Source organism: Octodon degus, unplaced genomic scaffold, assembly GCF_000260255.1.
Source record: "Octodon degus isolate 3935 unplaced genomic scaffold, OctDeg1.0 scaffold00255, whole genome shotgun sequence".
NCBI lineage: Eukaryota > Metazoa > Chordata > Mammalia > Rodentia > Octodontidae > Octodon > Octodon degus.
Window position 1 is genome coordinate 1,900,771 of NW_004524831.1, and position 17,407 is coordinate 1,918,177.

The 17,407-nt window shown below is 40.8% G+C and overlaps 1 gene segment (V, D, J or C); it reads right to left on the minus strand.

Annotated features, from left to right (window-relative positions):
• Positions 1-16,150: 16,150 nt before the first annotated feature.
• LOC105740982 lies at positions 16,151-17,112 on the minus strand. The segment is given in 3 exon segments: positions 16,151-16,251; positions 16,625-16,954; positions 17,038-17,112. Coding segments are annotated over 3 exon segments (477 nt in total).
• Positions 17,113-17,407: the final 295 nt, after the last annotated feature.

Here is a 17,407-nt window from a genome sequence, read left to right on the forward strand (position 1 = left end):
AGAGAGAGAGAGAGGAAAAGAGAAAGAGAAGGAGGGAGGGAGAAAGAGAGAGAGACAGAGACAGAGAGAGACAGAGACACACAGAGACAGAGAGAGCGAGAGCGAGAGCGAGAGCGAGAGCGAGAGAGAGAGAGAGAGAGAGAGAGAGAGAGAGAGAGAGAAATTGAGATTGAGATTGAGATTAGGGCAAAGCATTCTTTACCTTAATTCGAGCCATCATCTGATGGCTTCCCACTGATCAGATGGCTTTTTGTGTGCTTTATAAATTTCACAATTTTTGAAGTGGAAAAGTACAGGCCCAAGTCCTGCCCAGCCCCTTGTATAGAAAGAGCACATTAAGGCCCCTGGGCACTGACCTGAGTCCAGTCCAGCTGCTCCTCTTCGTCCTCCCTGAGCGCAGAGCTCCACATGGTGCTGGGGCTGAGCCTGGGGACCAGGTCTGCTGAGGTGACCTAGAGGAGGACAGAGCTGCGTGTGCTCAGCCCCTGTGGAGAGAGTTGTGAAAGACTTAATTTCTTAATCTGAAGTATTTATTTCTGCATGAGACTGTTCCTCATTAGTGACATTAACTTTTTTAAAAAAAATATGTTTAGTACAGGATCTCCCTATACAGATTGGATTCCTAGTGATACTCCTGTTTTCAGCTTGCCAAGCTCTGGGATTGCAGGCGCGAGCCACCAGGCTCCGTCTCGCTCGTGGTCTCACCGCACCCTGGGGGCTGCCATGGCATGCTTGGGATCAAACCCTGGTCCCTGCGTCGGCCTAAGTAGGCATTTTAATCCGCTGAGCTATCTAGGCCAGCCCTCGTCCCTGATATTAAATTAGCAGCAGATCCATTTTAGGTGATGAGGATATGGCATTGAAAAGAAAACTAACTTCACAAAGTATGCAGTTAATTTCACAGGGGTATAAGTCATGTTTACCCATCAAGTGAAGTTCATATACAAGAAATAGAAAAAGTCAGGACTTCAAAATGTTCAAATGCAATTAAGTATAGTAGATTGTTTACTGGAACTTGGAGACTTCACAGCAGCTCATGAATTGCAGGGTCTGCTCAGGTCCTGTCATGTTGTTAGTAGAAAAGGAAATCCCGGAGGCCAACAGGAAGCCCTCACTCCACTGCTTCGTTCTCTGCACCTGCTCCGGGGCCAGGACTGGTTCTTAGTGGACAACAGCGGCCTCTGCTGGTTGTGATCGCCCCTGCAGGCAGGTTTCGGTGTGGCCCCACACTGACGTCCTCTGACCCTGTCTCTCACACGGTAATTCACGGCCGTGTCCTCGGGTCTCAGGCTACTCATTGGTAGACACAGGGTGTTCTGAGCGTAGTCTCTGGAGGTGATGACTGGCACCATCACGAACTGTGCGGTGCGACCGCTGCTGCGGATGCGGGAGATTCACTCCAGCTTCTTACGGTGATGGCTCTCAGGCCTGAGTTTCTGCAAAAAAGGGGACAACATAGATGCGAGCTCTGCGCACTCCGCAGTCAGTCACTGTGGCCCACACCGTCCGTGGACACACAGGAGCCACACGGGGGTGACTGAGGAAGGTGGCTGCAATGTATTTGTGCCCGACGCTTGAGGAAACCCTGAGCAATGAGACTCGAGGTCACATGTCTTCCATGTATGACCCCGTCGAGCTCTCAAGGCTCCGCAGCCTCCTCTTGTGCAGACAAATGCACTTTGGGTCGTGTTTCCACTTTCCTGGTGAGCAGCACCTGGCTGCTCACAGCTCCGCTCTCTCCTTACCACGGGGTCCCTTCACATCACCTCAGGGTTCACTCTCCTAAGCCTTGTGTCATTGACAAGTTGGCCAGGCTTGGAAATGTCAAATGATCAATTTCCTTTCCTTAGAGTTGACTTTCCAGGCTATCCTGTTCCTGTTTTCGATCCTTGATTGTTAGAAATGAATTATATTGTGCCACTTGTACCGACTAATTCTTGACTATTGTGCTATATTGAATACTTGTGCAAGGTTTCAACACTTGTGTATTTCTAAAGTTTTACAATACATTTTGAAGTTAAACTGGTTCCTGGACTGTTTGTTTTCCTTAGAAATGTATTGTGTGGTGGAGCTTTTGGCTTATCTTTTATTACGACAGTTTGCATAAATTTGACCCCCACACAGTAAGATCAAATTTCAAGTATATAATTATCATTGTGACTTTTTCATAACAATACATAATCTACATGTTCATTAGTATAAGAAAATTTAGGATTGTCTCCAATTTTTATTGTGCAATCCACTTCCTCCTATTCTCTGTAAATTGCAACACTGTTTTCTACAATACATGACATGAAACATGTAGCTACTGCGTGTTTCCAGGGTCACACAAGAGGGAGCTTTGCATTGACAAATATCTGGTTTAATGCATGTTCATGAAATCACAAAGCTATAAATTGCATTTTGCTTATGGGTGAGGAATAGCCCATGTGTGGACCTCATTTTTGTGAGTATCCTCCGTGAACTGGTAGACTTTTGGGTCATTTCTAAATTTTGTTTACCATGAAGAATTTGTATAGGAATCTCAGCTTACACGTTCTCCACACGTGCAATTTCAACACTTTTGGTTAATTGCCTCATGATAAATTCATAGGAGGAGCTGGGTGTGGTGACACATCTCAGTAATCACAGCACTCAGGAGGGTGAGGCAGAAGGATTATTTTGAGTTCATGACTAGCCTGGGGAATAAGGTAAACTCAAGGCCAGCCTGAACTGCATAGCAAGACCTTGCTTCAAAAAGACAAAATATAAATAAATAAATAAATAAATAAATAAATAAAATAATAAATATTTTCACATGAGGAATTCATTGTGTTAATTTCAAAAGATACTAACCTAGATGCAGAATAGCTGTTATAATTTGTGTCCACCATACTTGAATTTGGTAAGGAGAAATATAATTCTTTAAATGACCTCATTTGTTTAACTCTCAGCATTTATCTATTGATCCCTTCATGTGTGGATTATTTATGTGTGTACCTACTAGTCTAGATCATTTTCCTCAAATATCGAATATTTATCCCATAATATCAGAACTCTCTAATTTCTGCTGTGCATATTCAAGCACACTTTTAGTTCTGCAGGTGTTCTGCCTGAATTATCAAGGTGGTTATTCGACATAATTCAGAACAATATCCCCAGTGGACATGGCTTCATCTAATATATTCCTTCATTAATTCTTCTTCATTGTATTGTATATTCAAGTAGTATAATGTAGTTGGAATTTTTCTTGTAAAACTTTGATATCTTTGGTATTTGGTTTGTATTTCTTTATTTTGTATTTTATTTTATTTGTATTTTTATGGAAGGGTCTGCAGGGTGTTCAAGGTCTCACCACTAGATCGGACTCATAGTGATCCACCTATTTACAACCTCCCAAAAGCTGGGATTACAGGTGCCCCACCATGCCCAGTCTCAATCAAAGTCACAGTGTGTCCTGGGGGCGGCACCAGCAAAGCGGGCCTTGGGTATCGAACCCCTGGCTCCTGTGCCAGCTTGCAGGTACTTTATTCTGCTGAGCTATTTGGTCGGCCTTTCGTATTTCATTTAGATGGCAGATATTTCTTTTTTCCTGCTGACTTGCCAATAGTTTTTTCTCCCGCCACCCAGCTGTAGGCATCAGCATGTCTGCAAGAAGCCATGCAGTTCCTTGAGGGGCCACTTCACAGAATTTGACCATCCCGTAGTAGTACAGACAGGGACACGTGGGTGGGCTATAGAGCACGGGCTGGGCTGGAGCCTGGTGCTGAGCTACATGATAATTGTTCTTGGTCATCAGTGTCCTGGTCTTTATGCTATAAGATGTGAAATCCAGAGCATGAAAGTTTCTGCTGTTTTCATGGAGAGAAGCTTCAAGAAGAGTGGGAAGAAAACTGCACAGTAAGAAGTATTTTTAGAAGAAATCAGTTCACTATAGATTGATGCAACGCTTTCCCACACTTCCTAATGCTAGGGAGCTCTTTTCTGAGTCCTATCATTGATTCCCAGAACTGTGACTGAGGCATCATGGGAGGGTGGAGCATGGAGCACAGTGCCATCACCTCACTGAGGGATGCTATATATTGAGAAACAAATATCAATGAGACAGTTTCAAACTTATGAACAGGACAGTTTTAATAATTAATACATTGTACATTGTTATCTTCTTAGTGGTTATCCATAGCACAAGATGCAGACAGAATATCCTGTCCAAACACTATTAGTACAAATCTTTCTTTTCATTGAATTAAGCAAAAGTAGCTGTATGTCTATACTAACTGTTCTGTATATAAAGATACAAAATGGTCCTTCCTTTGTATCCCCCTTTTTTTTTGTTTAGTCCTGTCAGAAATGGCTATTCCATTGGTATCTAAATACTATAGGTGTGTGAATTCAGCAAAACAATCTAACACAGTCCAGCAGTCCACAATAGTAGTGGGTTATCTGCAAAAGTTATTGACTTGAGCCTTTCACAGCTCAGCATATTAATATGGCTTTACTTTATATATTTCGCTTTTGTAATTTTCTGCTGGATGGTTAAGACCAAGATAAAGCAAGACCTGTATAACAAGCAATGTAACTTTTATATCTGATAAGGTTAGTCAAATCCCCTCAAGATTTATCCTGTAACCCTGTACCACATTTTGCAGATCCTTTGTCAGTGTCAGCCATATGGATGAGTCACGGCCATTGCTTGACCAATTTGCTCTCTGTGAAAGCCTGAGAAAATGTTTTCTCTCAAGGTGACTCTTCTTAGGCACACTACGTCATTGATCACATTGCTCTGTGGCCTGATAATCTCCTTGATGAGAAAATTGGGGACACAACTGAGTTATATGATGTTACAGTATAGGTTCTCCTATGTCCTGAGTCTTCACTAACCTTGAAAGGCTATAGTCAAAATGTTGGCTCTCCTTGAAGCCCTTGTACCTCTCTAATTTTTGGTCTGCAACTTAGGTTGTTAACCTTCCAGAAGAGAAGCTTATTGTTACCCTACATCTTACGCAGTTGGGTTTAACCTCACTATCTGTCTGAATATCAAACATCTTAGGTATATCATGGAACAGGTATTTTTCCATCAAGTATTTCTATGTTAAACTTTAAGTCCCTACACAATATGAAGATAAACATTTTAAAAATGAAAAATATTTAAAGAATATGAATAAACAATTACATATTATTACACAGAAATTTCAAAATCTAACCATATACAGCATTGGGCCAGGATAGTCCTGTGACATTTGTTTTTCTTTTTCTTGTGTCTTTTTTTCATTTATTACCCATTAAAAAAAAAAAACTTTTACTTGTGAGACAGTATGGTAATAATTGATATGTCATGACAAGAAGTACATATTTAGAAGACTAGAACGACAGGCATTCCAAGCGTGACCCTTCTATTGCTCATTGTTATTTTCAGTGCAGTTGCTTGGTTCACAGGTATCAGCATATATAGTTAGTCAGGGTGTGAATCCTACCAATTAACTGCTACTTTCAAAAACCTTCTGATGTTTCTCAGGATCATTGCCTTTCCCATCTTGTGCATATAAATGTATGGCTTTGTCCTTGTCCTGTTTCCCAGCATTTCTCCTTGCCCTCTCCTCGTTGTCCAATCCTCAAGTTCTCGTTTTCCTTTTAACTGTGTTATACCTTTCTATTTATATTTCTTCATTTGAGTTCTTATACTAGGGTGACTATATGATATTTACACATGTGGGTCTGGTTTATGTCACTTATGAGTATATCTTCAAGTGGCATCCACTTCAATATAAAGGCTTCGAGTTTATCATTCTTTATAGCTGAGTAATACTTCATTGTATAAAAATACCGCATCTTTCTCAACCTTTCCTCAGGTGAAGGGCATCTTGGTTGTTTCCAAGATTTGGCTATCACAAATTGTGCTGCTATAAACATAGGTACACATATATCACTATTATATGACAATTCCTCTGGGAAAATTCCCAGTAGGGGGATAGCTGGCTTGAATGGGATTTCCAGTCCTAGTTTCCTAAGGAGACTCCACACTGATTCCCATAATGGTTGTACCAGTCTACATTCCCACCAGCAGTACAGAAGGGTTCCTTTTTCCCCACAGCCTCTCCCACATTTGTTGTTGGTTGATTTCTTTATGATAGTCACTGTTTGTGGCATAAGATGTTATCTCAGTGTTGTTTTAATTTGCATTTCATGGATGGCTAGTGATGTGGAGCATTTTTTCATATATTTATTTGCTTCTTTAATTTCATCCTCTGAGAAGTGTATGTTCATGTGGGATGCACATTTCTGGATTGAGTCTTTAAATTTATGAGCCCTAATGTTTTTTAGTTCTCTATAAATTCTGGAGAGCAGACCTTTGTCTGAGTGATTATTAGTTAAGATTTTTTTTTTAAATTTGTACATTGTCTTTTCACTTTGTTGGTAATTTCTTTTGATGTGCAAAAACTTCTCAATAAGAGGTGGTTCCAGTTGTTAATTCTTTCAAGTGTTCCCCATGAGATTTGATTTTTGTTCATGAACTCTTTGCCTACCCCTATGTCTTCAAGAGGTCCTCCTACTTTCTCTTCCAGGAGATTTAGTGTTTCTGTTTTAATGTTTAGATCTTTAATCCAATTTACTCTTTGTTTAAAAGGCTATCTTTCTTCAGGTAAGCATGTCTGGACCCTTTGTCAAAGATCAGGTGGCTGAGTGTATTTGTAGAGGCCTCTGCATCTTCTAATCTATTCCATTGACCCTCAGGTCTATTTTGTTGCTAGTACCATGCTGATTTTATCACAGTAGCTTTGTAATATAATTTCAAGTCAAGAATTGTAATGTCTCCTCCCTTGTCTTTGTTGTTCAGGAATACCTTTGCTATTCTAGGTCTTTTCTGGTTCCAAATAAATTTTAGGAACGATTTCTCAGGGTCTGGGAGGTATGCTGGTGGTAGTTTGATAGGGATTTCATTAAATCTGTACAATACTTTTGGGAATATGGCCATCTTCACAATGTTGGTTCTTCCTATCCAGGAGCAGGGAATATTTTTCCATTTTCTGAAATTCTCTCCGATCTCTTTTTTCAGAGTAGTGTGATTTTCCTTGAAAAGATCTTTGACTTCTTTAGTTAAAAGAATTCCCAGGCATTCATTTTCCATGGTGCTATTGTAAAAGGTATTGTTTCTCTAATTTCCCTCTCGGTGTGTTTGTTGTCTGTGTAAAGGAATGCTATTGACTTTTGAGATTTACATTGTATCCTGCTATGCTACTGAATTTGTGTATCAATTCTAGTAGTTTTTTATGGGTCTTCCAAGTAAAGTATCATGTCATCTGAAAATAATGATAATTTAACTTCTTTTTTACCTATTCTTATTCATTTTATTTCTCCCTCTTGTCTAATGGCTCTAGATAATGATTCCAGAACTATATTGAATAGGAGGGGTGATACAGGACATCCTTGTCTTGAACCAGATCTGAGAGTAAAAGATTTCTGTTTTTCTCCATTTAGAATTATATTACCTTTGAGTTGTCATAGATGGCTTTTATCAGATTGAAGTAGAGGCCATCTATTCCAATTTTCTGTAGGACTTTGAACATGACTGAGTGTTGGATCTTTTCAAAAGCCTTTTCTGCATCAATTGAGATGATCATGTGGTTTTTAGTTTTTGCTCTATTGATATAGTGTATTACATTTATAGATTTTTGAATATTGAACCATCCTTGCATCCCGGGGATGAATCCTACCTGGTCATGGTGTATATTCTTTTTGATGATTTGCTATATTCTATTTGCTAGGATTTTATTGAGGATTTTTGTGTGTATGTTCATGAAGGAGATTGGCCTGTATCTCCCTTTTGTGTTGTGTCTTTCCCTGGTTTTGGTATCAGTATAATACTTGCCTCCAGGAATGATTTTGGGAGAACTGTTTACTTTTCAATTTCACTGAAGAGTTTGAGGAGTGTAGGGACTATATCTTCTATAAATGTCTTGTAGAATTCAGGTGTGAATCTATCTGGCCCTGGACTTTTCTTTGTCAGCAGGCTTTTTATTTTGTTTTGGGTCTCATTGTCTGTTATTGGGTCAGAGAGAGTGGTTATATCTCATCGATTCAGTTTTGGTAATTTGTACCTTTTAGGAATCTGTCCATTTTGTCTGTGTCTTCTATTCTGTGAGCATAAAGATTCTCAAATTAGCTATTGATAATCTTCTGAATTTCCACTGAGTCTGTAGTGATCACACCCTTTTCATTCCTTATTGCTTGTATTTGAATTTTTTCTTTCCTCTTTTTTTTTTTTCAGTCTTATTTTTACTGTTTTTTCTTTCTTGGTACCAGGAATCTAACTCAGGGCCTGCGCACTTGCTAGGCTCTTTCCTCTTTTTGATGAGGTTAGCTAGGGGCTTTTCGATTTTATTCAGTCTTTCAAAGAACCAGCTTTCTGATTTGTCAATTCTTTGAACTGTTTTCTTTGTCTCAATTGAATTAATTTCTGCCCTAATCTTTATAATTTATTCCTGTCTTTTGGCTCTGGGTTTGATTTGCTCTTCCTTTTCTAGATGTTGGTAGTGCAGCATTAGGGTGTTTATTTGTTCCTGTTCTGTTTTCCTAATGTGTGAGTTCACAACTATGAATTTCCCTCTGAGGGCTTCTTTAAACGCATCCCATAAATTCTGATAAATTGTGGTTTCATTGAATTGTAGGCATTGTTGAATTTCTTGTTTAATTTCATCTGTGACCCATTGGTTGCTGAGTAGGGTGTTGTTTAATTTCCACGTATTTAGGGTTGTTTTGCTGTTTGTTTTGTTATTGATTTCTAGTTTCATTGCACTGTGGTCAGATAATATGCATAGGATAATTTCTGTTTTCTTGCATATACTTAAGCATGACCTACAGACTAGTATATGGTCTATTTTAGAAAATGACCCATGGGCACCTGAGAAAAATGTGTATTCAGCTGTGTTTGGGTGGAACACTCTGTATATGTCCACCAAGTCCATTTGTTTTAAGCTCTGGTTCGGTTCTGCTACTTCTTCGCTAATTTTTTGTCTGGTTGATCTATCTTTTTGGGATAAGGGGGTGTTAAGGTCTCCTGTTAAAATTGTGGTATTGGATATTAGATTTTTCATGTCCATTGAGATTTGCTTTATATAGTTGGGTGCTCCCATGTTTGGTGCACACATATTTATGATTGTTACCTCTTCCTCTTAAATTTTTCCTCTAACCAGTATATAGTGGCCTTCTTTATTTCATTTGATCATTCTTGGTTTGAAGTTGAGATTGTCTGAAAACAGGATTGCTACCTCTGCTTTTTTCTGAGGTGCAGGGGCATGTAGTATTGTTTTCCATCCTTTGATTTTCAGCCTATGAATTTCTTTATGTGTTAAGTGTGTTTCTTGTATACAGCATATTGTTGGATTTTGATTCTAATCCACTGTGCCAGTCTATTTCTCTTAATCGGTGAACTGAGTCCATTTACATTGATCGTTATAATTGAGATGTGTTGACTTATGATTGACATGTCATGTGCCTGCTGTTGTTTACTCCTTTTTGTCTGTATTTAATTGTTTTCCCTACTTAGTGGGTTGTTTCTGTTCTCAATCATGGAGTTCTGATCATTTTGCTCCCCCTCTGGAACATCTTTCAGGAGCCTGTGTAGGCTTGGTTTTGTCATCATGAAATTCTTTAGTTGTTCTTTGTCATGGAAGTATTTCACTTCTTCATTAAACTTGAGTGTTTTGCAGGGTATAGTAGTCTGGGCTGGCTTGGTTTTCATAGAGGACTTGAAGTACTCTGCTCCATGCTCTTCTTGCCTTCATGGTTTGTGAAGAGGAGTCAGCTGTAATTCTGATGGGTTTCCTTTTACATGTAATCTGATTCTCTTTTCTAGTGGCTTTCAGTATATTATTATTGTGCTGGATTTTTGGGATCTTGACTACTATATGTCTTGGTGTGTTTCTCATTGGGTTGACGTTATTTGGTGTTCTGTGTGCTTCAGTTTTCTGAATATCAGATTGTTTCCTCATATTTTGGAAGTTTTCTGCTATTACTTCTGCCCATATTCTTTTCATATCATTTGTATTGACTCCATCCTTTTCATTGATGCCTTTTAGTCTCACACTGTTCATCTTTGCATCGTCTTGCAAGTAATGAATTATTTTTTCTAGCATCCAAATTGGTTTTAAGAGATCCTTTCTTACCTTTTCACTAGATGCACCAGCGTCTTCAAGATGTGAAACTCTATCTTCACTTTCACTCAAATGGTTTTGCAGACTTGTGGTTGAGATTTTAAGTTCCCCTATATCTCTTTGACACTGCTTCATGCTATCTATTTCTTTCCTGTATTGCTTTCAAGGAATCCATCATATTTCTAATCTGCTCTGTTTTTTTTTTTAAATCAATGTCTTCTTTAGAAACTATTTTTAATTCTCTTACTGCAGAGCTCTTTTCAGATTAGATTTCTTCCATATGTTTCTGCATTTGACTCTTTACTTCAGATGCTATGAATTCAGAATTTTCTTTTATTATTTCAGAAATTAATTCTGCTCTGAGTTCCTCTATACCTTTCTGCTGTTGTTTTTTTTTACCTCCGACACTATTAATTCATACATTTCAGCTCAGCTAGTGTCCTCTGCCCTTGTTCTGGGTGGGCATTGTGTTTGCCCCATATGTTTCTGTATTTGATTCTTTACTTCAGATGCTATGAATTCAGAGATTTCACTTTTTTATTTCAGCAATTAATTCTTCTCTGAGTTCCTCTATACCTTTCTGGTGTTGTTTCTTTACTCACAACGTTGTTAATTCATTCATTTCAGCTGAGCTAGTGTCCTCTGCACTTGTTCTGGTTGGCCTTGATGCCTGAGATTGCATTTTGCTCCTTGTCTTTGTCATTTCACGTAGCACTGACCTCTGACCCTTGGTGTAGAATTTTGGTGCAGTTATAACCTTAGCACCTACTGAAATTCTGGTGCAGATCTATTAAGTTTAAGTTTATCAAGTTATGCCTGGCCTGAGTCTAGCTGTTGTATTCAGCTCCTTCCTGCTGTAGCCCTTGGAGGTGAACCTGTTTTGCCCCTCTGGCATAACAGTGAACCTGTGATTCCCCTCTGTTGTGCCCCTGGCCCAGGGGGGATAGGAGAGTGCAGAAAGTCTCCCACACACTAGCCAGGTCTGGGCTTGGGCTGGATCTGGGGGTCCCAAGAGTGTCGCAGATGTTCTCTCTCACTGGGTGGGCTTGAGTGTGGGAGCTCTGGAGAGTTGAAGGGGTCCCAAGGGCATGGCAGAGGGTCTCCCTCATGCAGCATGCCTGAGTTTTGGTCTGGAGGTGTCCCATTCACACAGGAAAGCGGGAAGCACACACTCTCCGGGCCTGGGATGGGCTGGATCTGACTTACTTCTTTTTTTTCTTGTACTGAGGATAAAACTTGGGACCTTGAGCTCACCAGGAAGGTGCTTATGCCATTGAGTTATCTCTCCAGTCCCTCACTGAGGGATTCTTATCTTGGAAAACACTTAAGTTTGGGGATTTTTATAGAAAGCTAAATTTTATGGTAGAAAGCCAAGGCTGGACCTTTTGGTGAACATGAAAATATTCTCTCTCATACACCTAGATATCAGGAATATGCTGAAAACATTATTATCTCAGAATATCACTTTTGCACTCTTGCAAAAAGGATATCTGTTCTTGGTTTTCTCCCACAATGATATGGAAAAATGGAGAAAATCTACTCACATGCCATCAGTTAGTTCCTTGTAAAACAGATGTGAAAAGAGTGAATGGGTCCCAAATCTCTATCTTGCTTCCCTGTCTTGCCATGGAGCCCCTTCTGCACCTGGCCAGACTCACTGACCTCCCGCCATCCTGGGCTGCAGGGGTGGGAGCCCTCTCTAGAGGCTCAGTAGCTGAGGACACCTGCTGCTGGATGTTCAACCTCTGAGACTTGGAGTTAAATAATTATTTTTCTTTCTTATTTATCCAGACTCTCCTATCTTGTTATAGCAGCATATGCTTTGTGAAGGTATACCAAGAGAAGTGTATTTATCTCAGAACAAGGAAGAAATGTCCCAACACATTCAGTCTTCTATCTATAACTCAGTCATGTGCTTGTATTTTCAAGGATTCTCCCTGAGTCATTTTTCTGAGGTGCCTGGGGTTTCAAGGAGTTCAAGAGCTGGTCACTGTATTGTACCTGTGTGTGATAATGAAAAAGCCCGTTGATAAATCCTCAGTCTCGGCCTTTAGATGTCTTTAATCAGTTTGAATAGCTGCAGTTTTCTATTGGACTTAATCTCCAGGCTATGGAACGGCCCATCCTCCTGACAGTTCCATCCTTGCTCCCTTTGTGGAAGGGCAGTGGTGTTTCCTCGGTGCTCAGATTACAAGTATTGTTTCCTTTGATACAAAGGCATGAAGAAACAAAATTGGCCCTTTGGCTCAAACTGCCATCTTCCAGTAATTTGCCAAAATGACTAACACAAAGTACAAGAGGAGGGGAACCTGGTATATGTTTTCCAGGCCTTTTAGAAAACATGGAGTTGCTGCTTGGGCTGCATACATGTGAATCTACAAAAGAGTGATATTGTAGACATCAAGGGAATGGGTACTGTGCAGAAAGGAATGCCTCACAAATGCTGCCATGGCAAAATGGGAAGAGGCTAAAACGTTACCTAGCATGCTGTTAACATTTCTGTAAACGAGCAAGTTAAGGGCAAGATACTTACAAAGAGGATTAATGTGCGTATTGAGCATATTAAACACTCAAAAAGTCATGATAGTTTCCTGAAATGTGTCAAGGAAAGTGATCAGAAAATGAAGGAAGCCAGGGGCCATGGAGATAGCTCAGTAGAATAAGCTCTTACCTGGCGAGTACAAGAGCCTGAGTTCAATCCCTGGATCCGTGGGGGGGGGGGGGGGGAAAGGAAAGAAAGAAGAAAAAAAAAAAAAGGAAGCAGGTACCTGGGGTTCAACTGAAGCATTAGCCTGTCCCTCACAGGAAAGCACACTTTGTGAGGGCCAATGGAAAGCAACCTGAGTTGTTGGAACCTATTCCCTATGACTTCATGGCATAAACTGGGGACGCTGCTCGGCCATTCAGTACTTAATTGGCAGCTTATGTGTTCTAGGTCCCACGTAAAAATAAAACCATCCTGTGTTGTAAGGGTGGTTTTCTTAGTTGAACAGGTATCTGGTGCCTTCTTATCTCAGAAATATTTGCAGATTTTCACTGTTCACTGTACCTAGTAATTGTGTCTAGTCTTTACTCTTCAGTGTTTTTCTTGCTGAAAGTTAGTGTTGAGGTCTTGTGGAGGTGTATACCCAAATATCCAAATATTTATAAAATATTTATATTGGCTTGAAGATCCTGTAAATCATCATGGGGAAAAGATATATAAAAATAAATGGAAGTCACTTCAGAAACAAACAATCAAAAAACAAAAAACAAACAAACAGAAACAAAATTGTTTTGGTGTCTATTGATATTTTGAATTCCCAGAGGATTTGATCATTTTTTTTCTTCCTGACATGTCCCTCCTTTTAGAGGCAAAATATCTAAAACATTTGACCATCAAACATTTGAAACAGAAAAAAAGTGTTAGTGTTTCATTAGGCAGAATACTGAGTGATAATATTCATTTTTTACCTCTTCATTCCAGTGTATTTTGTTTATCAGAGAAAGATGCCACCTGCGTCGTCTGGGTGTCTGCAATGGGCACAGGCCTGGGCTCCTGGGATGCAGATGTTGCTTGCAGGTCCTGATGCTGAGCGGTCTTTGTGTCAGCAGTGCCCCATTGTCTGTGGTAGTGCTGAGGAGCTGCAGGCAGAGGAGCCTCTTCCTGACACTGTACTGAGTGTGTCTCAATTCAGGGTTGCTTTTTGCTTTCACGTGTTTAGACAGGGAATGTGGGAGAGTGCCGCCGGAATGAGTGTCTTCCTCCTCACATTAAGGCAAAGGCAGAGGCTAAAACATCACTCCCTCTGACATTTCTGAACTTCATCACCTGGCAAGGCCCTGTGTGCCCGGGTTCTCCCCTGTCACACGTACCTGGTTTTTCCTGTAAAATGGAAACCTGATAGGTATAGAAAGGCAGATGCTGCATGATCAGCCTTACATGGAGGAAGCAAATGGTGACACACAGGGAATGGGCAGGTCGAGTAGTAGTTGTCATGGATTTGTTGGGAGGGGAAAGAGCAGGGTGCTGATCACGGGGATAAACTTGTCATTGTGATGGAAAGACAAACTCTGGAGACTTACTGTGAAACTCATGCATATAAGTAACAATCTTCCTTAAAGAACAGAAATATCGAAGAAGAGTGAATATTAAATTTTATGGCACAATATAAAAGCAGTGTGCAGCAGGGTGTTCTGGGGTAACATATGCCTGACTGACTTTCACAGTCATAATGATTGTGTAGTTTGATACACGTTTGTTCATATCCAAATGCATCAAATTGCATAAACTAAATAGCCACTATTTTAAATTAATCCCACATCATTAAGGAAGAGAAGACGCATGTGAAGTACATACAGGAATGATAGGTAGCTGATTGGCAGAGAAATAGTGAACATGTGGATTATAGGGAGGTAAACTTTGAGAGCTTTGGAAGCTGGAAATTGTCCAAATGTGTGAAGCAGGGCAAGGCCTCAGGGCCTAACGCAGTCCTGCTACCTCAGCCCTGAGAAGAGCATCCTGCCTGCATAATGTCAGCAATCAGTCCCTAGGAAACCTTGTGTCAAGTGATACTAACTGTGCAAAGATGTAAATAAATGTCCCTAAGATCGTTCCTGGGGTCCTTTGCAACCAGGCGTGGCCAACCACCTGACCTTAGCTACTATCTCTTGTCTTTATTTTCTAAACCCTCTCATGAGGTTTTTCTCCCAGGGACCAGTAAGAGATCAACAAGTTCACAGGGAAATAATTGATTATATATGCTAGATCTGTAGGTGATAGATAAATGTATGGATCAAAACTGAAGTAGAAAAAGACCTGAAGGAGCCTGGGAGATGGCTGAGTTGAATAATTACTTCCCTGGCAAGCACAAGGGCCTGAGTTTAATCCTTGGTTCTGCAAAAAAAGGAAAGAAAGAAAGAAAGAAAGAAAGAAAGAAAGAAAGAAAGAAAAAGACCTGAAGTAGAGATGTAAGCAATTGCATATATAATTCTTAAATTATTCATATTTACATTGATGCTAGATGAATGCATACATATTTGGTAGGTAAATAAAGAGAAGCATGATGAAGCATAGATGAAGGGATGGATGATAGATAGATAGATAGATAGATAGACAGACAGATAGATAGATCAAAGGTCACTGGCCAGATTTAATATACCATATTGATATATGTTCTGTTGCAACTACAAGTGAAGTGACTAAATACTGATGTGTGTGGCCGTCTCAAAGCTCCCATGGTGACTTGGCACTTAGGGAATCACTCCAGCAGCGTTTTACCGCTGCTGTGACTGCTGATGATCTCAAGGCTCTGAGTTATCTTATTCCATCTCAGGCACAGTGCGGCCTGGCTTAGCCTTCTGATAGGAGCTCGGTATGGACACAGATACAGCTGACTCTCGGATCCAACCGGGGCTGAGCTTGGCTGTCTCTGGCTGGAAGCTCTCATGCGCACCTTATTCCTCCCTGATCCCCTTTCAGGTGATTCACTGTCCCTAAGTCAAGTGACAGGTGGGAGATGCAGGAGCCAGTAACCCTGAGCCCTTGGAAAATCAGATCTGAGGTAGTGCTCAAATTGTATTAAGAGTGGGGACCTGGCCCTAGCTCTGTTCACTAAGTGGCTGCTTCAACAAAGCAGTCAGGCTCAGGTTGCTGTGGTTCGATCCCTACAACTCAAGCCAGCCAAACCTGCCCTGAAGGCATTCGGAGCAAAAATAAATTGTATTGAGAATGAGGTAAATATAATAAATTGACTTTGCAATATGAATAAGCTCTAGGTATAACACTTTATTTCACAGTCTCTGTGACTCAGGAGTCATTACATTGGGGTCCACAAAAAATGTTTTTGATTTTCTTGTAACTGAAAGGTGTGTGACAGCATTAGAGGTCTGTAGTAACTACATGCCAGGAGAAAACCGACCACAGAAGAATCGATGAAAACTATCAAGGCCTTGGTACTGCTCAATATCCTTGAGGGTAGAGAACAAAACAGGCCCAATATCATGTGGACATGTGTGCCAACATATAGAATGTTGTCCACTTACTCAGAGCAACAATTCTTGAATTTTTCGTGAACCAGAATTAGGGGGAGCTCTTCAAAAGGAGAAGCCATGCAGGCACAACTGAAGGTGGAGGACAGACCTGCAATCAGCAAGGTAATAATCTTCATGATTAAATGTTTCTGTACCTAGAACCTAAGAGAGACTATGCACTCAGTTGAGTTGTAACCAATAGTTTCATTGCAAAGAATTTACTGTGCAACCCATTATGACACAGATGTAGAAAAAAAATGATACTGACTGAATATAAGCATAATAATGTGTGAACAGGGACATAAATGATTCTTAGAATCTCCGTGCCTGGGCCACTGAAGGAGATGCTTAACCAGCAGGAGAGCAAAACCTTCCAAATTTTCTTCACATTGGCTGGGAAGCTGGTTCCTTCCACCAGTGTGCACTGCATGCCCCCTGCTGATCCTGAGTGCCACTACAGGGAGGTTTGTGTCTCGGCTCACACTGGCAGGAAATCACTGTGTAACTTGCACAGTAATATGTGGCTGTGTCCTCCGCGCTGACTGAGTTCAGTTGCAGAGAGAACTGGTTCTGGGCTGTGTTTCTGGAGATGGAGATGCGGCTCTGGAGGGATGGGTTGTAGCCAGTGCTACCACTGTAGCCTATGTACCCCATCCACTCCATGATTTTTCCTGGGGGCTGACGAATCCAGTGCCAGTAGGTGTTACTACTAGTGATGGAGAAACCAGAGACTGTACAGGTGAGGGACAGGGGCTGTGAGGGCTTGGCCAGGCCAGGTCCAGACTCCTGCAGCTGCACCTGGGACAGGACACCTGGAAATAAGGAAGAACTTTCCGTCAGCCATCTGCCTGAAGAATATTCCCCTGGAGCAATATCTGACCTTAAGGATACTCACCATGGGGACCAGTCAGCAGGCACAGGAGAAGGCTCACCAATTTCATATTCTACACTACGCCTGTGCCTTCTCCAGATCTTAGTTGTGCTGGTGGAAGGGACTGTGAGCACAAACAGCCTCACAGAGAATTTGTATCTAGATTTGGAAGACAGATTTGCATGTGGGAGGTCCTTGTACTTTATGATGGGTGAGACAGAGCCCAAGGTCTTTTTGGTCATCAATCTTCTGAGAAGAATCTCTTTTCCTCAAATAAATGGTGTTTAAGTTTCTGATCAGTGGGAAGTAGACTTCATGAGACTGGTGGAGGTGGGACAATGTTGGCCCCACATTCCTGATTCTAGACCAGATCTGAGATAAGGGGGTCTCTGTG